Source organism: Orcinus orca, chromosome 19 (assembly GCF_937001465.1).
Source record: "Orcinus orca chromosome 19, mOrcOrc1.1, whole genome shotgun sequence".
NCBI lineage: Eukaryota > Metazoa > Chordata > Mammalia > Artiodactyla > Delphinidae > Orcinus > Orcinus orca.
The window spans coordinates 6,185,580-6,208,653 of record NC_064577.1 but is presented as its reverse complement, the minus strand read 5'-3'; the positions used below and the strand labels follow the sequence as shown (position 1 = coordinate 6,208,653).

The window sequence follows — 23,074 nt, the reverse complement described above, 5'->3', positions numbered from 1 at the left end:
AAATTAATTTATAGGAGAATTATACTATATTTCAATATATAAATGCATAACCACATTAGAAGACAGTAAGTTGTCAAATGCTTCTAACAGGCAGAATCACTGTAATCACCATTAATGCTACAGATACAAATGCTGACTGTAGAACTGGTGACTCAAATACCACAAGTGACACTGGGGACGGTGACCTGGTTTTCTTAAATTGGTGAACTCTTGGTAAAGTTAAGAACAGAATAAGATACAATCTTCACTTAATCTATAAGACAGTCAAAAATAGGGGAAAATTTAGCCACATAAAAATAATACTTTTGCCACATAAAAATAATACTTTTGCCACATAAAAATAATACTTTTTAAAAGTATTTAAAGTTTTATTTTATTTTGGGGAATTTCCTGGCGGTCCAGTGGTTAGGACTCCGTGCTTCCACTGCAGGGAGCCCAGGTTCAATCCCTGATCAGGGAATTAGGATCCCAGAAGCCGTGTGGTGTAGCCAAAACAAAAAACAAAACAAAACTTTTATTTCATAAAAATAGAATGTGCAGGGACTTCCCTGGCAGTCCAGTGGCTAAGACTTTGTGCTTCCAATGCAGGGGGTGCAAGTTCAATCCCTGATTAGGGAACTATGATCCCACATACTGCGCAGTGAGGGCCAACCCCCACCCCCCAACCAAGAAAAAAAAAAGAATGTGCAAAACATATGTTGTGTTTACGTGTAAAAAGAACAGGTCCAAGGCTCATAAAATTATAGCTTTTCATCTGTACACATGTTCAGAGGGATTTCACCTATATGAATGGGGGTAAATGAGAGGAAGAATATTTACAATTCCTGGCCCACATCAAACTGTTGTCAATACACTCTCTCTGAGTAACTGTGATAAGTAAAAGCCACCCCATACGTTTCTTAATGCCTCTCTTGAAGCGCCGAAAACCCCTGGAATAAGACTGTTCAAAAAAAAAACTGAACAACTAGCTATCCATTTTGTTGAAAATTAATAGACCCATCTCCTCAAAATATTCCTAAATCACTGGAAGGCAGAGTTGTGTAATTTCACATGATAAAAACTACATCTCAACATAAGCTTGTGTTCCTTTTCCAACTAGTAAACAAGTTGACTCTGAAGTCTCTAGCTCTGCCAATTCCTCAACTAACCCTTTTTCCATTGCTCTCTCAAACTTTAAAAACTCTATTACAAACAAACTGCCTCTCAGAGGCAATATATTATCATGTTTAAAAGCATGGACTTTGGTAACAGGCAGATCTTCTGGGATCAAAAACTAGCTCTATTACCTAAGTACTCTGTGTGTGATACAGGTTAATTAACTTCTTGACACCTCAGATTCCTTAGCATAAAATCTCCCCTTTTCCTTCAGCTTCTTCCATTTTAAACATGTACAAAACACCTTCATCCTAAGAAAACAAAAACAAAAAGGAAATTTCCACCAACTCTACCATTATTCCTTCTATCAACTCCGTCTCCTCTCTTCCTGGTCAAACTCTTTCAAAATAAGACCATGAATTAAATCAAAGAAGTTAATGATCACATAACAGAACAATAAAAGGGATGGAAAGGGAGACTGAAGAACTGACAAAATACACCAAGGACTAAAACAACACCACTAGAACCAACAAATAAATTAGAAACAGCAAAAAAATAGAAAAGATCTAACTGAAGTATTAACAAAGGTTTAAGATGATGATCTTTGATGCAGAGAAAAAGACAAAGACTGAGTAATTCCTCCAAATATCTGTTTAACTCTCTCATCTTACCCAACTCTACTTTTTCTTCGTCCTTGTCATCTTCTAAACTAACATGTAATTTACTAATCTGTTAGGTTAACTATTTATCACCTCTCCTCCTCCCACCAGAATGTAAGCTCCAGAAAGGCAGTGGCTTTGTTTTGTTTCACTGGCACAGAGGAGGGAATCACTAAATAGCTGAATGAACTAATGAATGCATGACGATATGGAAGACAAAGATGATCCTCCAAAAAGATAAAAGATAAAAAGCAAATGGATCAGAAAAAGTATTGACATGATGACGATAAATTTCTATGAAATGAAGGAATAGTTAAATATTTAGGTAAAAAACAACAATGTATTCCAGAAAAAGTAATTCAAAATGATTTGCACCAAAACACACTGAACTTAAAGGATATAAAGAAAATACTCACCAGCTGTCCAAGCCAATAAAAAAGTAAGTCATTGAAAGTGGGATAAAATAATGACAGTATTTTACTTCCTCATAAAAATACTCTGTGCCAGGGAAAATAACTACAGTCTACAAAGTTTTGAAATAAATTGTTATTCTAGAAATTCTACAACCATTCAGATAGATTATTTAGGTGACAAAAGCAACAGGAAATCAATCACTCCTTAACAATTAAGAATTTAGGGGGGCTTCCCTGCTGGTGCAGTGGTTGAGAGTCCAACTGCTGATGCAGGGGACACGGGTTCGTGCCCTGGTCCAGGAAGATCCCACATGCCGCGGAGCGGCTGGGCCCGTGAGCCATGGCCACTGAGCCTGCGCGTTCGGAGCCTGTGCTCTGTGACGAGAGAGGCCACAACAGTGAGAGGCCCACGAACTGCAAAAAAAAAAAAAAAAAGAATTTCGGAAATAATGCCCCTATAAGCACATGTCGAAAAACTATGGGACAATGAAATTAAGCTGAAGACCTCAGAAATGGAAAACACTAGTAAAAGGACTAGTAGAGTGCACTGAATTGAATTAAATAAAAAAACAAGGAATACAAAATACAGGAATACAAAAATGATTTAACTTCAAAAAATTAATGTAGATGGGGACGCAGTCTGAGGAGCAGGGGCAGGAGTTTCGAGACTAGGGCAGCGCCAAAGGCCACAGACACCCCAAAACACACCACCAGACGTGGACCTGCCCACCAGAAAGACAAGATCCAGCCTCATCCACCAGAACACAGGCACTAGTCCCCTCCACCAGGAAGCCTACACAACCCATGGAACCAACTTTATCCACTGGGGACAGACAACAAAAACAATGGGAACTACGAATCTGCAGCCTGCAAAAAGGAGACCCCAAACACAATAAGATAAGCAAAATGAGAAGACAGAAAAACACACAGCAGATGAAGGAGCAAGATAAAAACCCAACAGACCTAACAAATGAAGAGGAAATAGGCAGTCTACCTGAAAAAGAATTCAGAATAATGATAGTAAAGATGATCCAAAATCTTGGAGATAGAATAAATGCAAGAAACATTTAACTAGGACCTAGAAGAACTAAAGAGGAAACAAGCAACGACGAACAACACAATAAATGAAATTAAAAATTCTCTAGAAGGGATCAATAGCAGAATAACTGAGGCAGAAGAACGGATAAGTGACCTGGAAGATAAAATAGTGGAAATAACTACTGCAGAGAAGAATAAAGAAAAAAGAATGAAAAGAACTGAGGACAGTCTCAGAGACCTCTGGGACAACATTAAACGCACCAACATTCGAATTATAGGGGTTCCAGAAGAAGAAGAGAAAAAGGGACTGAGAAAATATTTGAAGAGATTATAGTTGAAAACTTCCCTAATATGGGAAAGGAAATAGTTAATCAAGTCCAGGAAGCACAGAGAGTTCCACACAGGATAAATCCAAGGAGAAACACGCCAAGACACATATTAATCAAACTGTCAAAATTAAATACAAAGAAAACATATTAAAAGCAGCAAGGGAAAAATAACACACAAGGGAATCCCCATAAGGTTAACAGCTGATCTTTCAGCAGAAACTGCAAGCCAGGAGGCAGTGGCAGGACATATTTAAAGTGTTTTAATTTCTCCATCAAATCTCATTCAGATTTGATGGAGAAATTAAAATCTTTACAGACAAGCAAAAGCTGAGGAGTTCAGCAACACCAAACCAGCTTTACAACAAATGCTAAAGGAACTTCTCTAGGCAAGAAACACAAGAGAAGGAAAAGACCTACAATAACAAACCCAAAGCAATTAAGAAAATGGTAACAGGAACATACATATCAATAATTACCTTAAATGTAAATGGATTAAATGCTCCCACCAAAAGACACAGACTGGCTGAATGGATACAAAAACAAGACCCATACATATGCTGTCTACAAGAGACCCACTTCAGACCTAGGGACACATACAGACTGAAAGTGAGGGGATGGAAAAAGATATTCCATGCAAATGGATATCAAAAGAAACCTGGAGTAGCAATTCTCGTATCAGACAAAATAGACTTTAAAATAAAGACTATTACAAGAGACAAAGAAGGACACTACGTCATGATCAAGGGATCAATCCAAGAAGAAGATATAACAATTGTAAATATTTATGCACCCAACATAGGAGCACCTCAATACATAAGGCAAATACTAACAGCCATAAAAGGGGAAATCGACAGTAACACATTCATAGTAGGGGACTTTAACACCCCACTTTCACCAATGGACAGATCATCCAAAATGAAAATAAATAAGGAAACACAAGCTTTAAATGGTACATTAAACAAGATGGACTTAATTGATATTTATAGGATATTCCATCAAAAAACAACAGAATACACATTTTTCTCAAGTGCTCATGGAACATTCTCCAGGATAGATCATATCTTGGGTCACAAATCAAGCGTTGGTAAATTTAAGAAAACTGAAATTGTATCAAGTATCTTTTCCAACCACAATGCTATGAGACTAGATATCAACTACAGGAAAAAATCTGCAAAAAATACAAACACATGGAGGCTAAACAATACACTACTTAATAACGAAGTGATCACTGGAGAAATCAAAGAGGAAATCAAAAAATACCTAGAAACAAATGACAATGAGACATGATGACCCAAAACCTATGGGATGCAGCAAAAGTAGTTCTAAGAGGGAAGTTTATAGCAATACAATCCTACCTTAAGAAACAGGAAACATCTCAAATAAACAACCTAACCTTGCACCTAAAGCAATTAGAGAAAGAACAAAAAAACCCAAGTTAGCAGAAGGAAAAAAATCATAAAGATCAGATCAGAAATAAATGAAAAAGAAATGAAGGAAACGATAGCAAAGATCAATAAAACTAAAAGCTGGTTCTTTTGAGAAGATAAACAAAATTGATAAACCATTAGCCAGACTCATCAAGAAAAACAGGGAGAAGACTCAAATCAATAGAATTAGAAATGAAAAAGGAGAAGTAACAACTGACACTGCAGAAATACAAAGGATCATGAGACATTACTACAAGCAACTCTATGCCAATAAAATGGACAAACTGGAAGAAATGGACAAATTCTTAGAAATGCACAACCTTCCGAGACTGAACCAGGAAGAAATAGAAAATATGAACAGACCAATCACAAGCACTGAAATTGAAACTGTGATTAAAAATCTTCCAACAAACAAAAGCCCAGGACCAGATGGCTTCACAGGCAAATTCTATCAAACATTTAGAGAAGAGCTAACACCTATCCTTCTCAAACTCTTCCAAAATATAGCAGAGGGAGGAACACTCCCAAACTCATTCTACAAGGCCACCATCACCCTGATACCAAAACCAGACAAAGATGTCACAAAGAAAGAAAACTGCAGGCCAATAACACTGATGAACATAGATGCAAAAATCCTCAACAAAATACTACCAAACAGAATCCAACAGCACATTAAAAGGATCATACACCATGATCTAGTGGGGTTTATCCCAGGAATGCAAGGATTCTTCAATATATGCAAATCAATCAACATGATACACCATATTAACAAATTGAAGAAGAAAAACAATATGATCATCTCAATAGATGCAGAGAAAGCTTTTGACAAAATTCAACACCCATTTATGATAAAAACCCTCCAGAAAGTAGGCAGAGAGGGAACTTTCCTCAACATAATAAAGGCCATATATGACAAACCCACAACCAACATCGTCCTCAATGATGAAAAACTGAAACCATTTCCACTAAGATCAGGAACAAGACAAGGTTGCCCACTCTCACCACTCTTATTCAACATAGTTTTGGAAGTTTTAGCCACAGCAATCAGAGAAGAAAAAGAAATAAAAGGAATCCAAATCGGAAAAGAAGAAGTAAAGCTGTCACTGTTTGCAGATGACATGATACTGTACATAGAGAATCCCAAAGATGGTACCAGGAAACTACTAGAGCTAATCAATGAATTTGGTAAAGTAGCAGTATACAAAATTAATGCACAGAAATCTCTGGCATTCCTATACACTAATGATGAAAAATCTGAAAATGAAATTAAGAAAACACTCCCATTTACCATTGCAACAAAAAGAATAAAATAACTAGGATTAAACCTACCTAAGGAGACAAAAGACCTGTATGCAGAAAATTATAAGACACTGATGAAAGAAATTAAAGATGATACAAATAGATGGAGAGATATACCATGTTCTTGGATTGGAAGAATCAACATTGTGAAAATGACTATACTACCCAAAGCAGTCTACAGATTCAATGCAATCCCTATCAAACTACCAATGGCATTTTTCACAGAACTAGAACAAAAACTTTCACAATTGGTATGGAAACACAAAAGACCCCAAAGAGCAAAAGCAATCTTGAGAACAAAATATGGAGCTGGAGGAATCAGGCTCCCAGACGTCAGACTATACTACAAGGCTACAGTAATCAAGACACTATGGTACTGGCACAAAAACAGACATACAGATCAATGGAACAGGATAGAAAGCCCAGAGATAAACCCACGCACATATGGTCACCTTATCTTTGATAAAGGAGGCAAGAATATACAGTGGAGAAAAGACAGCCTCTTCAATAAGTGGTGCTGGGAAAACTGGACAGCTACATGTAAAAGTATGAGATTAGAACACTCCCTAACACGATACACAAAAATAAGCTCAAAATGGAATAAAGATCTAAATGTAAGGCCAGATACTATCAAACTCTTTGAGGAAAACATAGGCAGAACACTCTATGACATAAATCACAGCAAGATCCTTTTTGACCCACCTCCTAGAGAAATGGAAATAAAAACAAATGGGACCTAATGAAACTTAAAAGCTTTTGCACAGCGAAGGAAACCATAAACAAGATGAAAAGACAACCCTCAGAATGGGAGAAAATATTTGCAAATGAAGCAACTAACAAAGGATTAATCTCCAAAATTTACAAGCTGTTCATGCAGCTCAGTAACAAAAAAACAAACAACCCAATCCAAAAATGGGCAGAAGACCTAAATAGACATTTCTCCAAAGAAGATATACAGACTGCCAACAAACACATGAAAGAATGCTCAACGTCATTAACCACTAGAGAAATGCAAATCAAAACTACAATGAGATATCATCTCACACCAGTCAGAATGGCCATCATCAAAAAACCTACAAACAATGAATGCTGGAGAGGGTGTGGAGAAAAGGGAACAGTCTTGCAAGAGAATTTCTCTGACTTCAAGTACTTCTAGTTGGAGACATCAGGATTAACCAGGATTATTAACCTCATGAAATACAATTCAAGCGACTGTACAAATATTGACTCTCCACTATGGAGAACAGTATGGAGGTTCCTTAAAAAACTACAAATAGAACTACCATACAACCCAGCAATCCCACTACTGGGCATATACCCTGAGAAAACCATAATTCAAAAAGAGTCATGTACCAAAATGTTCATTGCAGCTCTATTTACAATAGCCAGGACATGGAAGCAACCTAAGTGTCCATCAACAGATGAATGGATAAAGAAGATGTGGCACATATATACAATGGAATATTACTCAACCATAAAAAGGAATGAAACTGAGTTATTTGTAGTGAGGTGGATGGACCTACAGACTGTCATACAGAGTGAAGTAAGTCAGAAAGAGAAAAACAAATACCGTATGCTAACACATATATATGGAATCTTAGGAAAAAAAAAAAAAAAGGTCATGAAGAACCTAGGGGTAAGACAGGAATAAAGACACAGACCTACTAGAGAATGGACTTGAGGATATGGGGAGGGGGAAGGATAAGCTGTGACAAAGTGAGAGAGTGGCATGGACATATATACACTACCAAACGTCAAATAGATAGCTAGTGGGAAGCAGCCGCCTAGCACAGGGAGATCAGCTAGGTGCTTTGTGACCACCTAGAGGGATAGAATAGGGAGGGTGGAAAGGAGCGAGACGCAAGAGATATGGGAACATGTGTGTATGTATAACTGATTCACTTTGTTATAAAGCAGAAACTAACACACCATTGTAAAGCAATTATACTCCAATAAAGTTGTTAAAAAATTAATGTAAACTCACATTGATGCTAAAAAAATTAAAATTTAAAATCATTTATGATAAAAATTCGTAGTAAACTAGAAATAGTAGCTAAAATGTAAAGCGAACATCACATTTGAGAAATTTTATAAGCAATTTCCATTAGTCAGCAATGTAACAAAGTTTCTATCATTGCCTCTCTCTATATATTGTAGTTTTCAGACAACGTAATAAGACACACTCATAATCACAACAAAAGATAAGAAATATGAGGTAAAAGAATTGAAAAGAGACAAAATTATCCTTATTTATAGACACTATGTCTACAAAGGAAATCCAAAAGAATCATCAGGTAAACTATTAGAACTATATAGGTACTAGAATTAAATCAACAATAACAAAAAAATCAGAAGCTTTTACACATACTAGTAATAATAAATTAGAAAAAAATCCCCTTATACGATAACAAGGGCTACAAGGTACCTAGAAATAAATCCAACAAAAGGTGGGTGTGACCCTCATGGAAGAAACAATAAAACTGTACTAAAGGACATATAAAACACCTGAACAAATAAAAAAATATGCTATCTTTATATATGAAAAGAGTGAAATATTAAAATATCAATTCTCTTCTAATCTATAAATTCAATGCAATTCCAATCAAAATCCCTAGTTTTATTATGAAACTGAAGGTGACACTAAAACATTTAAATGACTTAAGGCAATTTTAAAGAATAAGATAAAGCACTACAGTAGAGAACAGGCTGAACAGAATAGCAAGACAATGAATGACTTTGCAGATCAAAAATGAAGATTTCGGTCTTTAAGAGCAATGGGAAGTCAACAGTGATTTTAAAACAAGTAAGACGACTTTGTCAAAAGTGTGCAAAAATGTACTGGAGAGGCTCAAAAGACAACCTGGGATGTCACTGAAAATGGTGGTATGGACCTAACAGAAATTCTCTTCTCCAAAACAGCAAGAAAATACTGGCAAAAAAGGTCAGAATCAGCTTTTTTAGAACTCTGGAAATTAACCAAAGGCTTACAGTAGTCCAGGGAGCATTTATTCAAGAACTGAATATTGGTAAGAACTCTGTGGTGTTTTAACTTGCCCTATTTCCATCATCCCCTCCCTAGTGCCATGGTAGCCTAAAAACAAGAGACCACAATCATAGTACAGTAGAAAAATCAGCAGTCTGGCAGCCACTGCAAAGGGCAGATGAAGTTCCTTGAAAACCTCATCCCAGAGAATTATTGGACCTGTCTGGTGGTTCCCTGGAAGACACCACTCACAAGGCTGTCTTTATCTGACTTGACAGAGTTGCTGATGTAAAACAGCCTTCTCCTTGGGAGTATCTGTCGAAAAACGATCAAAGACAACTGTTGAACCTCAGGGTGGCCTGAGGCAGTGGGTAACAGTTTTCACAGTTGGGGAAAACAACCGATTAACCAAAAAGCTTAAAAGGAAGAAAAGCAGAGGAACAGACTGTCCATATGGGCTTGAAATCCCCAAAATATTCCTAGTGATCATGAAGATCACATGCATACACAGACCTTTGAGCATGATCAGGAAAGACTTAAGATCAGGAAAGACCTAAACTCTCAAGACAGATCTTGAGGACTGACATCAGGCTCTGCACAAGCAAGAACTGAAGGATAAGGCAAAGTTGTAAAATGCCTGGCTATGTGTTGAAGGCATACCCCAAGATGCACACAGAGTCTCTTGGCAGATTTGTGACTTATTAGCTACAGGTGTTTAAGAAAGTCTCTGTCAGCTCACTAGCTGACCATGAAGCTAACCAAGTGGACTTCAGTGGCCACACACAACTATGAATACAGACTTTAAGAATTAGTTCAGGGAATTCCCTGGCAGTCCAGTGGTTGAGACTCGGCACTTGCACTGCCGTGGGCCCAGATTCAATTTCCTGTCCAGGAACTAAGATCCCACAAGCCACGTGGTGCGTCCAAAAAAACCAAAACACAAACAATTAGCTCAGAAAAGTCACTAAGCAAAAAACAACAGCCAATAAAACCCAGCAAAAACAACCAACCTTGGGAAGAGGGGAAGATCTGATTTCCACAGTTGCCATTTCTATTATTTTAAACGTTCAGTTTTCAACCCCAATTTATGAGACATACAAAGAAACAAGAAAGTACAGTCCACACACAGAATAAACACATTCAATGAACTAAAGGAAACTGTCTAAAAAACTAAAGAAAACTATGAGAATATCTCACCAAATTGAGCATACCAATAAAAAGAATTTACAAAAAAAAAACAAACCTCAGGAGTTGAAAATACAACAATGCATTATATCTCAGACAAAGGAGATGTAAAAAACATAATCCACCCGTGTGTCAACATAAGTAAATCTGGCTAAAGAGATTTAACCAGAGATTCATAAAGCAACTTTACGTTTATGAGGGCACATGATTAATACCACCATTTTTTTCCTAGAAAAGAACAAAAATTCCTACTTCATCTCATCTTCATAATCTGGATGATCTCAGCCACTTCGGTAATGCTCTTATCCTACTGGCATAAGAAGAACAGAATCCTCTTGCTGTCGCTCCCACTCCTCACAAAATTCTATCATTTAATGTTGTCCTTTGCTCTCTTCTTGCATTTTCTTACATATCCATTTCACTCACGGATAGCAGGTTAAGGGATGAATTTTTTTTTTTTTTTGCGGTACATGGGCCTCTAACTGCTGTGGGTCTCTCCCATAGCGGAGCACAGGCTCTGGACGCGCAGGCTCAGCGGCCATGGCTCACGGGCCTAGCTGCTCCGCGGCATGTGGGATCTTCCCGGACCAGGAACCTGTGTCCCCTGCATCGGCAGGCAGACTCTCAACCACTGCGCCACCAGGGAAGCCCAAGGGATGAATTTTTAGCAAAGCTACACAATTACTTAAAATCTCTCACTGCTTATACTGCTATTAGATATATTCAGTATCATGAATCTCTAGGAATTCAGTTTACTAGCATATGAGAAAAACGTAAAAAATTCTTAGCCATCATTAAAATAACCCAAATTTCCTGCCATTTTCACAAATAATATGCTTTGTCATGTCCATATAAAACTGTCATTTTATTCAAACTATACAAGACTATCTCCAGAGAAACAGGAAATTATGAGACTGATAACTGATGAAAAACTGAAACTGAAACACTTCCTTGATTCAGATGTACTATAATGTTCAGAGAGATTAAAATTTTAACTTTTTCTTACCATTAGCAAGCCAAACAGGCTTCCAACGAAAAAAAGATTCATTTTAGGAAAAACAGACTTATGAAGGCTACTTTAGTTATTCAAGAAAGTGTTTTTATTTTTTTTTATCTGGGGGAACTCTTTATTTATTTATTGGCCACGCAGCTTGTGGGATCTTAGTTCCCCGACCAGGGATCGAACGCGCACCCCTTGCATTGGGAGCACGGAGTCTTAACCACTGGACTACCAGGGAAGTCCCAAGAAAGTGTTTTTAAAAGACTGGAGTTGGGACTTCCCTGGTGGTGCAGTCATTAAGAATCCACCTGCCAATGCAGGGGACACAGGTTTGAGCCCTGGTCCAGAATATCCCACATGCTGAGGAGCAACTAAGCCCATAAGCCCATGAACCACAACTACTGAGTCTGCACTCTAGAGCCCGCGAGCCACAACTACTGAGCCCACACACCACAACTACTGAGTCCACGTGCCACAACTACTGAAGCCCATGCCTAGAGACCATGCTCTGCCACAAGAGAAGCCACCATAATGAGAAGCCCACGCACTGCAATGAAGAGCAGCCCCTGCTCGCCGAAACTAGAGAAAGCCCACATGCAGCAACGAACACCCAACTCAGCCAAAAAATTTAAAAAAATTAAAGACCTAACTGCTTCTATAAAAAAATAAATAAATAAAAGATAAAAGACTGGAGTTAAAGTGGTGAGAGATTAAGAAATAGGAATAACCTTCCCAGACTGCAAACAATACTACAAAGCTACAGTGATCAAAACAGTGTGTTATTGGCACAAACACAGACATATGGATCAACGGGACAGAATAGAGAGCTCAGAAATAAACCCACACAACTACAGTCAATTAATCAACAAAGGAGGCAAGAATATAAAATGGGAAAAAGACAGTCTCTTCAGTAAACGGTGCTGGGAAAGTCGGACAGCGGCATGTAAATCAACAAAGTTAGAACACACCCTCACACCATGCACAAAAATAAACTCGAAATGGCTTAAAGACTTAAACACAAGATATGACACCATAAAGCTCCTAGAAGAAATCATAAGCAAAACATTCTCTGACATAAATCATACCAACGTTTTCTTAGGTCAGTGTCCCAAGGCAATAGAAATAAAAACAAAAATAAACAAATGGGACCTAATCAAATTTGCAAGCTTTTGCACAGCAAAGGAAACGAAAAGACAACCTACAGAATGGGAGAAAACATCTGCAAATGATGCAACCGACAAGGGCTTAATCTCCAAAATATATAAACAGCTCATACAACTCAACAACAACAGAACAACCCACCCAACTGAAAAATCAGCAGAAGACCTAAATAGACATTTCTCCAAAGAAGACTTACAGATGGCCCTAGGCACATGAAAAGGTGCTCAACATCACTAATTATTAGAGAAATTCAAATCAAAACTACAATGAGGTACCACTTCATATCAGTCAGAATGGCCATCATTAAAAAATCTACAAATAACAAGTGCTGGATAGGCTATGGAGAAAAGGGGACCCTCCTACTCTGTTGGTGGGAATGTAAGTTGCTACAGCCACTATGGAAAACAGTATGGAAGTTCCTCAGAAAACTAAAAATAGAACTACCATATGATCCAGCAATCCCACTCCTGGGCATATATATCTGGACAAAACTATAATTAGAAAAGATACATGCACCCCTATGTTCATAGCAGCACTATTCACAAACAGCCAAATGTCCATCAACAGGTGAATGGATAAAGAAGATGTGGTACATATATAAAATGGAATATTACTCAGCCATAAAAAAGAATGGAATAATGCCATTTGCAGCAACACTGATAGACCTAGAGATTATCATACTAAGCAAAGTAAGTCAGAAAGAGAAAGACAAATACCATATGATATCACTTATATGTGGAATCTAAAATACGATACAAATCAATGTATCTACAAAACAAAAACAGGGACTTCCCTGGTGGTCCACTGGTTAAGACTCCACACTCCCAATGCAGGGGGCCCGGGTTCAATCCCTGGTCAGGGAACTAGATCTCTCATGCCGCAACTAAACATCCCGTATGCAGCAACGAAGATCCCACTTGCTGCAACTAAGACCCGGTGCAGCCAAATAATTAAATAAATAATAAATATTTTTTAAAAACCCAAAACATGGGCTTCCCTGATGGTGCAGTGGTTGAGAGTCTGCCTGCCGATGCAGGGGATACGGGTTCGTGCCCCGGTCCAGAAACATCCCACATGCCGAGGAGCGGCTGGGCCCGTGAGCCATGCCTGCGCGTCCGGAGGCTGTGCTCCGCAACGGGAGAGGCCACAACAGTGAGAGGCCCGCGTACCGCAAAACAAAAACAGACTCACAGATATAGAGAACAGACTTGTGGTTGCTGCGGGGTGGGGAGGGCGGGAGGGAAGGAATGGGAGTTTGGGATAGCAGAGGAAAACTATTATATATAGGATGGATAAACAACAAGGTCCTTCTGTAGGGCACAGGAAACTATATTCAATCCTGTGACAAACCAATGGAAAAGAATATGAAAAAGAATATATATATGTGTGTAACTGAGTCACTTTGCTGTACAGAAGAAATTAACACAACACTGTAAATCAACTATACTTCAATAAAATTAAAAAAAAAGAAATAGTAAAAGCAATGAAAATATACCATGTAATCCGGTAATTTGCAAATGTTTCTAATTTGGGGGATATACAAATACAGTCATGTATTTTTTAAAGCACTGATTTCCTTCTGTTCTTCAAAAATTATAACAATGAAATGAATACAATTTTGAAAAAAAAGAAAAAAGCTCATACTGTCACCAAAAAAACCCAAACCAATTCTCTTTTATTTTCCACTTATATATCCATATAGTTCTGTACAACCATATATACATATTCAATTTTGTATTCTGCTTATTTCATCTTCTTTCATGCTTTTAAATGGTTCCAGTACTCTCTCTCATTATGACTTCTATCAGATTAAATGTGTTATTTCCTGTTATATTTTAATATGATTTGGAAGCTAAGTATCTTACAGGAAATTCTTAAAATTCACCATAAATTTTTCTTAAAAATTATTTTTCAATTATAAAAACTATTGTGGAAAATTTAGAAAATACAGAAAAGCATAAAAATCAAAATAACCACTCATAGGTCCACCAACGACAACTACCATTAATATTCTGAAATGCTCTCTTTACTCTTTTTTCCTTTCATTTTATTTCTAACAATTCTGTAATATACACTGCACCTCACTTTACTTAGCCATGCTTTCACTGTTGAAAGTTGGACTGGTTCTAAGATTTTACTATCATAAACAACTGTGAAATAAAGACTTCTGAATACCTATAAATCTTTAATGCAAACTTCTGGCAACTTCCTTAGGAGAGAATTTTAGAAGGGAAAATTCTGGCACAGCCTCTGTCTTCTGATTGATACAGTGGGTTAAATATACTTGATTCTTAAAGGATTGATACAAATTGCAAAACTGCCTTCCAAAAAGGGGCAATGATTTACAAGAACAAAATTTTGAATTTCAGAATTTCCCATTTCACCAAAACCTTGCCATTATCATTTTTTAAAGTATTTTCTAACATAGTAAAAAAAAAAAAAATGGCAGCTTACTGTTGCCCTAATTTACATTTCTTAGATATACTAAGATTAAATATTTTTAATGTTTATTAGATATTTCCATTTCTTCTACATTTCTCTATGTATTTTCCTTAGTTTTCTGCTGGAGTTTTAATGCTTTCCTTATAGTTTCTGTAACTGTTCTGTAGTTTATGAAATTGAAAGCTTAACCTATAAAAGGACTATACCATGGCTTCTGAGTACTCAAAGTGCAATTATTATCATCTACCATTTATCTAACATATTTGATATATACACAAAAAACTAAATTAATGAACTTAAGCTATCTATTTTAACTTAATATTCTCTTTTAAAGAGATCAATAAGTTTTGCATCTTTATCCAACAGCGACTATTCTCAGCTTGTATGGCTCATACCTCTTCATGGCATATGAATTATATTACAAAACTGGATCTCACAAGGTTATTATTATCTAGAAATGAGCATTTCAATTGCCAAGACTAAAAGAAAAATTCATTATGTTCTGCAAAATGAGCAAGCATTTATCACGGAGAAATATCTAAAAGGAAGTTCCATGTTTGTCATGCAACATCTATTTTAGTCACTAGCCACTTCATAACACTTGTGAAATACTGGTTGTCACACATACTTTGGATAATTGTATACATCATGGGTCAGCAAGTTACAGCCAAATCTCAGCCATCCCCACTTTTGTAAATAAAGTTTTATTAGAACACATTTATTAGTCATGCTCATTCATTTACATATTATCTAATGGCTGCTTTCACACTAGGAGATCAAAGTTGACTACTTAGCTTGAAAAGCCTAAAACATCTACTCTCTGGCTCTTTACAATATAGACAGCTAAAACATCTGAGTAAATGATTTTACTCATTCTTAGAAGTCAGCACAAACATTCGGATCCTAACTCATGGAGCTCATACTCTAGTACAGTGAAAGACTTGTATGCAACTAACTTATAATACAAGATATAAAAAGCTAAGTGCTCTAAGAAAGGTAAAGAGTGTCAGAAAAAGAGTCTTTCTAGTGGGGAAAATCTTGAAGGAAGCAACTTTTGCACTGGGTTTTAAAGGATGGCTATAATTTGGACATACAGGATGGAGAGACTTCCAGTGTGAAGAAAAGTAGAGTTGTGAAAGAATACAAACATAACAGTGTACTTTGCATGGAGAAGCACAGTTAGGAGAAAATGCTAATAAGTCCTTTGAAGCCAAAGCATAGGGAAGGCTTTCAATGTCAGGATGAGCAGTTTAGATTTTAAATACAATTAGGTTCAAGAGTAAGGAAGTTAACTGATTAGAACTGTGCTTTCGGAAGATCAATCTATCAACAGTATTTGAAATGAATTTGAGGAGAGAGAGGTGATAAGGAAATTGTTACAAAGCTATAATAATCCATGACAGAAGTAATGAAGGTGGTGGCAATGGGACTGGAAAGAGAGGAGAGACTGGGAAAAAATGAAACAAACACACTATCTTAGCAAAACCACTCAAACACTTATTATCAGACAGCAGCATTTGGATATAATATAAACCTTACTCATATGGAGTAAAAACTCTTCATCTCCTCTACCTTTGAACAAAATGATAATTGTTTCTATTTAGTTCTGATAATTTCAGAAAGAGGGACTATTTAAATAATAATTTAAAGTGCTGGACTACCACTTTCTCCCATTTTTAAACTAACTCTGGATACAAACACACACTGAAACAGAATTCGCTTGCTAGGGCTCCCTCTGCTTGACCACTGGAATAAAAGTCTGATCTTAAATTTGGGCTCTTAGTTGCTTCTGCGGAATTCCTGAAAATAAGAATAGTTGGATTTGCTTCAGAAGCTCCTTGCCAGGTTTATCAAATGCCCTCCTCAAGAGGGGAAACATAAAATATCTTTCTCTGTATTTTCCAAAACACCAATAATTTTATTATTTCTTAACTGATTAATTTTTAAAGAAGAGAGTTTTAGATTCACTGACATAGAGAAGAGACTTGTGGTTATCAAGGGGGAGGTGGGTGGGAGAGGAATTGATTGGGAGTTTGGGATTAGCAGATGCAAACTATTATATATAGAATGGATAAACAACAAGGTCCTACTGTATAGCACAGGAAACTATATTCAATATCCTGTGATAAACCATAATGGAAAAGAATATGAAAAAGAATGTGTGTGTGTATGTGTATGTGTGTGTGTGTGTGTGTGTGTGTATAAACTGAGTCACTTTGCTGTACAGCAGAAATTAACATAACATTGTAAATTAACTATATTTCAATAAAATAAATTTTTTAAAAAGAAGAGTTTTATATTCAAAGCTCACAAACATTTAAATAATATACAAATAATATAAGCTGGAATTCACCAGACTGATGTTTTATAGGTAAGGAAATTATTCTAAAGACCGGTTTTATATTCTCTGCTCATTAAGAACTAAACTGCATCTCCCTGTCAGTTGGCTTCTGGCTGGGTTCTACCAACGGAATACAAAAACAGTATATTGGAGGGTAGGAGAAAGGGAGAAGACGAGGTATTTCTCCCTGCCTCTCTCTCTACCTAAGACTGAATCTCCCCGTGGCTTCAACTCCTTTTGGAAAAGTCCAGTTCCCACCAAGTAACCCTAGCCTCTGGCCTCCAGGTCCAACTCCTACCTGTATCCCTCCATTTATCACTTCTTGCCTTTTACTACTGCTAATCTCTGGGTTGCTTCACCATCTCTTGTAGCTTCTCAAGTCTTCCATCACCCATGTAACCAATATCTGCATTAAAGTCTCTCTATGTAAAAGGAAGGAGGGTGGGAGGAAGGGAGGGAAGAGCAAAATGGCCCTAGGCCTTTCTTTTCTGACTCTAGTGTACCCACCGTCCAGCTTCCACTAGCCTCATTTCACAATGGAAAAGAAACAGCAATCACATCAGTAAACTTTCTAGATCACTTGTATAAACCCATCCTTCTCAAACTGGAGTATATGTTGCTTTGCATTACGTGGGTATGCCAGGATGATTTATGTGAAACTACAAGATAACCATGACGTATTTTTCTGTTGTGTCTACAGTGATTTTAAAAAATTATTTGTATATTAAAACAAACCACAAGGGTAGTGTCAATTCAATGGGGAAGAGCCTTCAACAAATGGTGTTGGGACAACTGGATATCCATCCACATGCAAAGAGTGAAACTGAACCCCCATCTCATAACCGTATAAAAATTAACTCAAAATGGATCATAGATGTAATTTTAGAACTAAAACTACAAAATTCTTAGAAGAAAACATATGCGTAAATCTTTGTGACCCTGGATTAAGCAATGGTTTCTTAGGTATGACACCAAAGCAGTAGCAACCTAAGAAAAAAAATATATTGGACTTTCTCAAAATTGAACTTTTGTACTTCAAAGGACGTTATCAAGAAAGTGAAAAGACAATTCACAGAATGGGAGAAAATATTTACAAATTACATCTAATAAGAGACTTGTATCTAGAATGTATAAAGGAATCTTACAACTCATAACAAAATGACAACCCAATTAAAAACTAGGCAAATGATATGAACAGACATTTCTCTAAAGATGATACATAAATGGCCAATATCCTTGGTCGTAAGTAAAATGCAAATCAAAACCACAATGAGATAGTTGTCTGGGGCATAATGTGGGGAAGCAAACTAACTGCAAAGGGGCGTTAAAGAACTTTCAGGGAAGAGAGAAATATTCTACAATACATCTTGACTGGGGTGTATATATTTGTCAAAAGTCACCAACCTGTACACTTAAAATCCATGTTTATATGCAAATTATATGTAAATTATCAACTTTAAAAAATGTAAGCCATCTAGAGTCTATTTCTTCAACAGAAGAAAAGAAGCAAAGGATCAAATATGTTCAATTACCTAACTATGCTATTATATAATTAGTAAAAACTGAAAGAGAAGTGATTTTTTCTGCCAGAGCAAAGGAAGTATGAAATTGATACAAAGTCTTTTAGAAATACAGAAAATAACTGAAGTATTAAATAAGCACACATTTGGGGGTTTTATAAACTGCTGTAAACTGGGCCTTCATAGGAAAACACTGTTTTGGCTGCTAAAACATAAAATGTTCATATTAGATGTCATTATCATCAATGCTAACTTTATACACTACCATATTACAACTGAATAACTACACTTAGCAGACACTGAGTAACCACAAAAGTAGTCTCATAAGAAACTACTTTGCTAATAAAAATTTCTAGGAAACTGGCAACATCTTAATAGCTTATTTCCAGGGATCTTTACAGCAACAATTTTGTTATATATCAGTATTATTGTCTGAAATTACTCTGTATAACTGCTCAAAAATAACTGAAGTTCATAGCCTTGGGGAAAAAAAAAATCTCTTAGATTATCTGTGTATCACCTACAAAAAAAAAAAGCAGACCTTTCTTCTTTATTCTTTTTGATAATTCTGTAAATTATAATGCTACAGATATGCTGTATTAACAAATATCTAAAGCAAGCAAAGACATTAAATTCACAAGTTCAATTTAAAAAAAAAATTTCCAACAATGCAGTAGAAAAACAGTTTCCCTTACCTCATCATCATCATCAGAATCATTCCCAAACACTGAAGGTTTTTGCAAAACAGGGTGCAACTGCTGTGCTTTCTTTGGCAAAGTAAGCCCATACCTGCATTTTTTTTTTTGAAATAGAAATTACACCATTATATTTAAATGTTAAACAATAATACAGCCACTACCTCCTCCAGACGAAGCTACCAAGTCAAAACATGTCACATAACCTATGAACATATAACACTGGTTCTGATTTTCAACTATCTAAAAGTTCTAATATGCACTAAGTTTTTATAATTATTACTTTAAGTGATTATTTGTGGGCCAAAATCAAAATACCATTTTAATCAAAGAAGGGAAGTGAATGAAGAGTTCAGAAATGTTTTAGATGGTGAAATGATAGCAAGGTTTTAAAAAGAACATGTTAGTGGAAAGCTCAGTTGATGTCCACTAAAAATAAAAATGCTCTAAATTATCCTTGTGATCTAACAAGAGTCAAGAAAATACTTGGTTTTTTTTCCTATTGGGTACACAATTTTAAAGAAGTTATTGGATAAAGGTTAATGTCACCCATGAAAATTTTTTAAAAGATTACATTAACTGAGAAACCCAAGTAGCCACGGGGCAAATTGCCATCACACTTTATTAAGCACACTTGCTTTGTCTTGGAGCACCTGAAAGAACCATCCCATCAGATCCAACTCATTTAGTTTCTCACGTTTTGGCCTTTAAGACGCAGAAATCACAGAAGGCCGCATCACAAGCGAGGATTATACATCAAAGATAAAACTTCCAAGAACATATAACATTTGTCTCTTTTGTGGCAACGTATACCCCAATTCCCTATATGCCTACCCTTTTCTGTGGCTTCTCAGCACAACAGTCCTAAACCGAGAAGGGAGGGCGGTAATCAGAACTTGACCTGCCAAGTAGAACAAGGCCCTCTAAGAAAGCCAGGAATTGTCTCTCTTCTCATTGCCCCTGAAAGCATCCAACCGGGGAGAAACTCAAGCGCGGGGTAGGAAGCAAGACTGAGGGGCCTCAGACCGAGCTTTTGGAAAATAGAAAAGTCTCGCTCTCTGCCCCTCAGCCTAACTTCCTTTATTTCCTCACAAGTTTCTCCCTCAAACTTCGGGCTTCCATCCTGGAAAATGTGGGGGGGGATGGGAATATATGTTCCTCAGGATTTCTCGCTTTCCCCCATCTCTATCCCTGACGACACAGCCCCTTCACTTCCAGCGTACTTCTACTGCTCGGCCAAAGACACAGTCGCCGTGGTGTCTCACTCCCCAGCCTAACCCTAACTCCCAGGTCACTCACTGCCTGCCCGGAATCGCCATCTTGCTCCCGTCTCCGCTGAACGTGGCCGACGCCGACGTGACGCTGACGCAGACGCCGACGTCGAACGTGAGCTCTCGCGCGGGTTTGGGCGGCCTAGACCCCGCCTACCGGCTGGGTTCGCGTTTTGTGTTGCTTCCGCACTGCTGGGAATCTGATGCTTGGCTTTGGGCGTTGTTTTAAAAACCGACAGACTGCCTCGAAATCAGTGTGAAGAAAGGAATGGCAAAATTTTAGGCCAGAGGTTCGCAGAGAGTGGTCCTGGGACCAGCAGAATCGGCATCACCCGGGACTTTGTTAGAAATGCAAAATTTCCGGCTCTGTTCCACATCTACGGAATCAGAAACTCTGGGACGGGGCCCAGAAATCTGAATTTTAACAAGCCCTCCCGGTAATTCTGATACTCAAGTTTGAAAACCACTGCCCTAGGCTATCGATTTCCCCCCGCCCCCCGCCCCCGAGGTACTCAGCGTGAGTATACCTGGCTCAGGGTAATTCGGCAGAAGATGAAAATCTGTACGCTAAGTATCTCATTATAGGACAGAAATGATTAATAAAATACCGTGGTACCACTGGGTATAGGAAGTAAAATTATATATGATACTTTTTAAAAAATGCTAGTCACACTTCACCTGTGGACCCACTCATTCTCGGCCCTTTCCAAACTAGTAACAGCAAAGAGATCTTTTGAATTACCGACAGAAGAATGTTAAAATCTCCAGCTGTAATTGTGGATTTGTCTATTTCTCTTTTTACTCCTGTCATGTTTTGTTTCATGTATTTTGAAGTTTTGTTATTAGATATATAAACATGTAGGATTGTTGTGTCCTCTTATATTGACCCCCATACCATTAAGAAATGATCCTCTTTATTTTTTTATTTATTTTTATCTACTTTATCTGATACTAATGTAACCAGCATTGTTAGCACAGTGTATCTTTTCCCGTCCTTTTTACTTTTAACCTATTTTAATTAGTTTGTGTCTATATATTTAAAGTGGTTCTCTTGTTGATAGCATATAGTTGGGTCTTGCTCTTTTATCCAGTCTGGCAATTTCTTCCTTTTAACGTGGGTATTTAGAACATTTTCATTAAAGCAGTTATTAGTATAGTTGCAATTTGTTTTCTCTTTTTCCTATCTGTTTTTTGTGCTCCCCCTCCACCTTCCCCCGCCCTTTTGAATTAATAAATTTTTATGACTCTGCTTAAGATTTTTATGCTTCAACTTCTTTGTTGGCTTATTGGCCATACTTTGCTTTTTTTTTTTTTTTTTAAGGTTTTGCTTTAGGGTTTCTGGTACACATCTTTAACTTATCACAGTCTACCTTCAAGTAAGAATGAAGCACTTTCTGTATAGTATAAAAACTTTATAAAAGTATAGTTCCATTTTCCCTGAGACTTTGTGCTGTATTTGTCACACATTTTACTTCTACCTATGTTATAAATGCACAATAAATTATCATTTTTGCTTTAAACAGTCAATTATCTTTTAAAAATATTTTTAAATAAGAAAAATGTTATGTTTATCCACATATTTACCATTTCCCATGGCTGCGTATCTTTGTGTAGATCCAGATTTCTTTTTCTTTTTAGCAGGAAAGGGTGGGGTAGTGGGAGGAGGAATTGGATGGTCAAAGGGCACAAACTTCCAGTTATAAGATAAAAAAGTATTAGGATGTAATGTACAACATGATTAATATAGTTGACATTGCTGTATGTTATATATGCAAGTAGTTAAGAGGGTAAATCCTAAGAGTTCTCATCACAAAGAAAAATATTTTTTCTTTTTCTTTTATATCTATGTGAAATGATGTATGTTCACTAAGTTTATTGTAATCATTTCATAATGTATGTAAGTCAAATTATTATGCTGTACACCGTAAACTTATACAGTGCTGTATGTTAATTATATCTTAATAAAACTGGAAGAAATAAAGTTGAAAGAAAATGCAAAAGAATCCACAGGCACACGTTCTATTAGCTGTCAGAACGATGACATCATCACACATCATGAAGCCTCTGCAAAGTTCAGTTGCACACTGGTGTGAGGATGAGTGAAAAAGGCAAGTTGTTAGAAATATAGTTTTGACCTGGAAAATTCCAAAAGTGTTTTAGGGACCTTTGGGAGTCCACAGACCACATTTTGATATCCACTCTTCTAAATGAATTAA

At 36.9% G+C, this 23,074-nt stretch overlaps 1 protein-coding gene across 3 annotated transcripts in view; it reads right to left on the bottom strand.

Annotated features, from left to right (window-relative positions):
- NSRP1 (nuclear speckle splicing regulatory protein 1) overlaps positions 1–20,973 on the bottom strand; it is a 66,525-nt gene extending 45,552 nt beyond the window's left edge. Inside the window, exons 1-2 of one of the 3 annotated variants that reach the window (XM_004267098.4) lie at positions 20,887–20,973; positions 19,588–19,681 (exon numbers count right to left, since the gene is read on the bottom strand). In XM_004267098.4, the coding sequence (XP_004267146.1) occupies positions 19,588–19,681; positions 20,887–20,906 (114 nt within the window). In that variant the 5' untranslated portion in view covers positions 20,907–20,973. Of the gene's footprint in view, positions 1–19,587; positions 19,682–20,284; positions 20,867–20,886 lie in introns of those variants that run through there. The other 2 variants (XM_033423312.2, XM_033423313.2) reach the window with 2 other exon arrangements.
- Between the last annotated feature and the right edge of the window lie 2,101 nt (positions 20,974–23,074).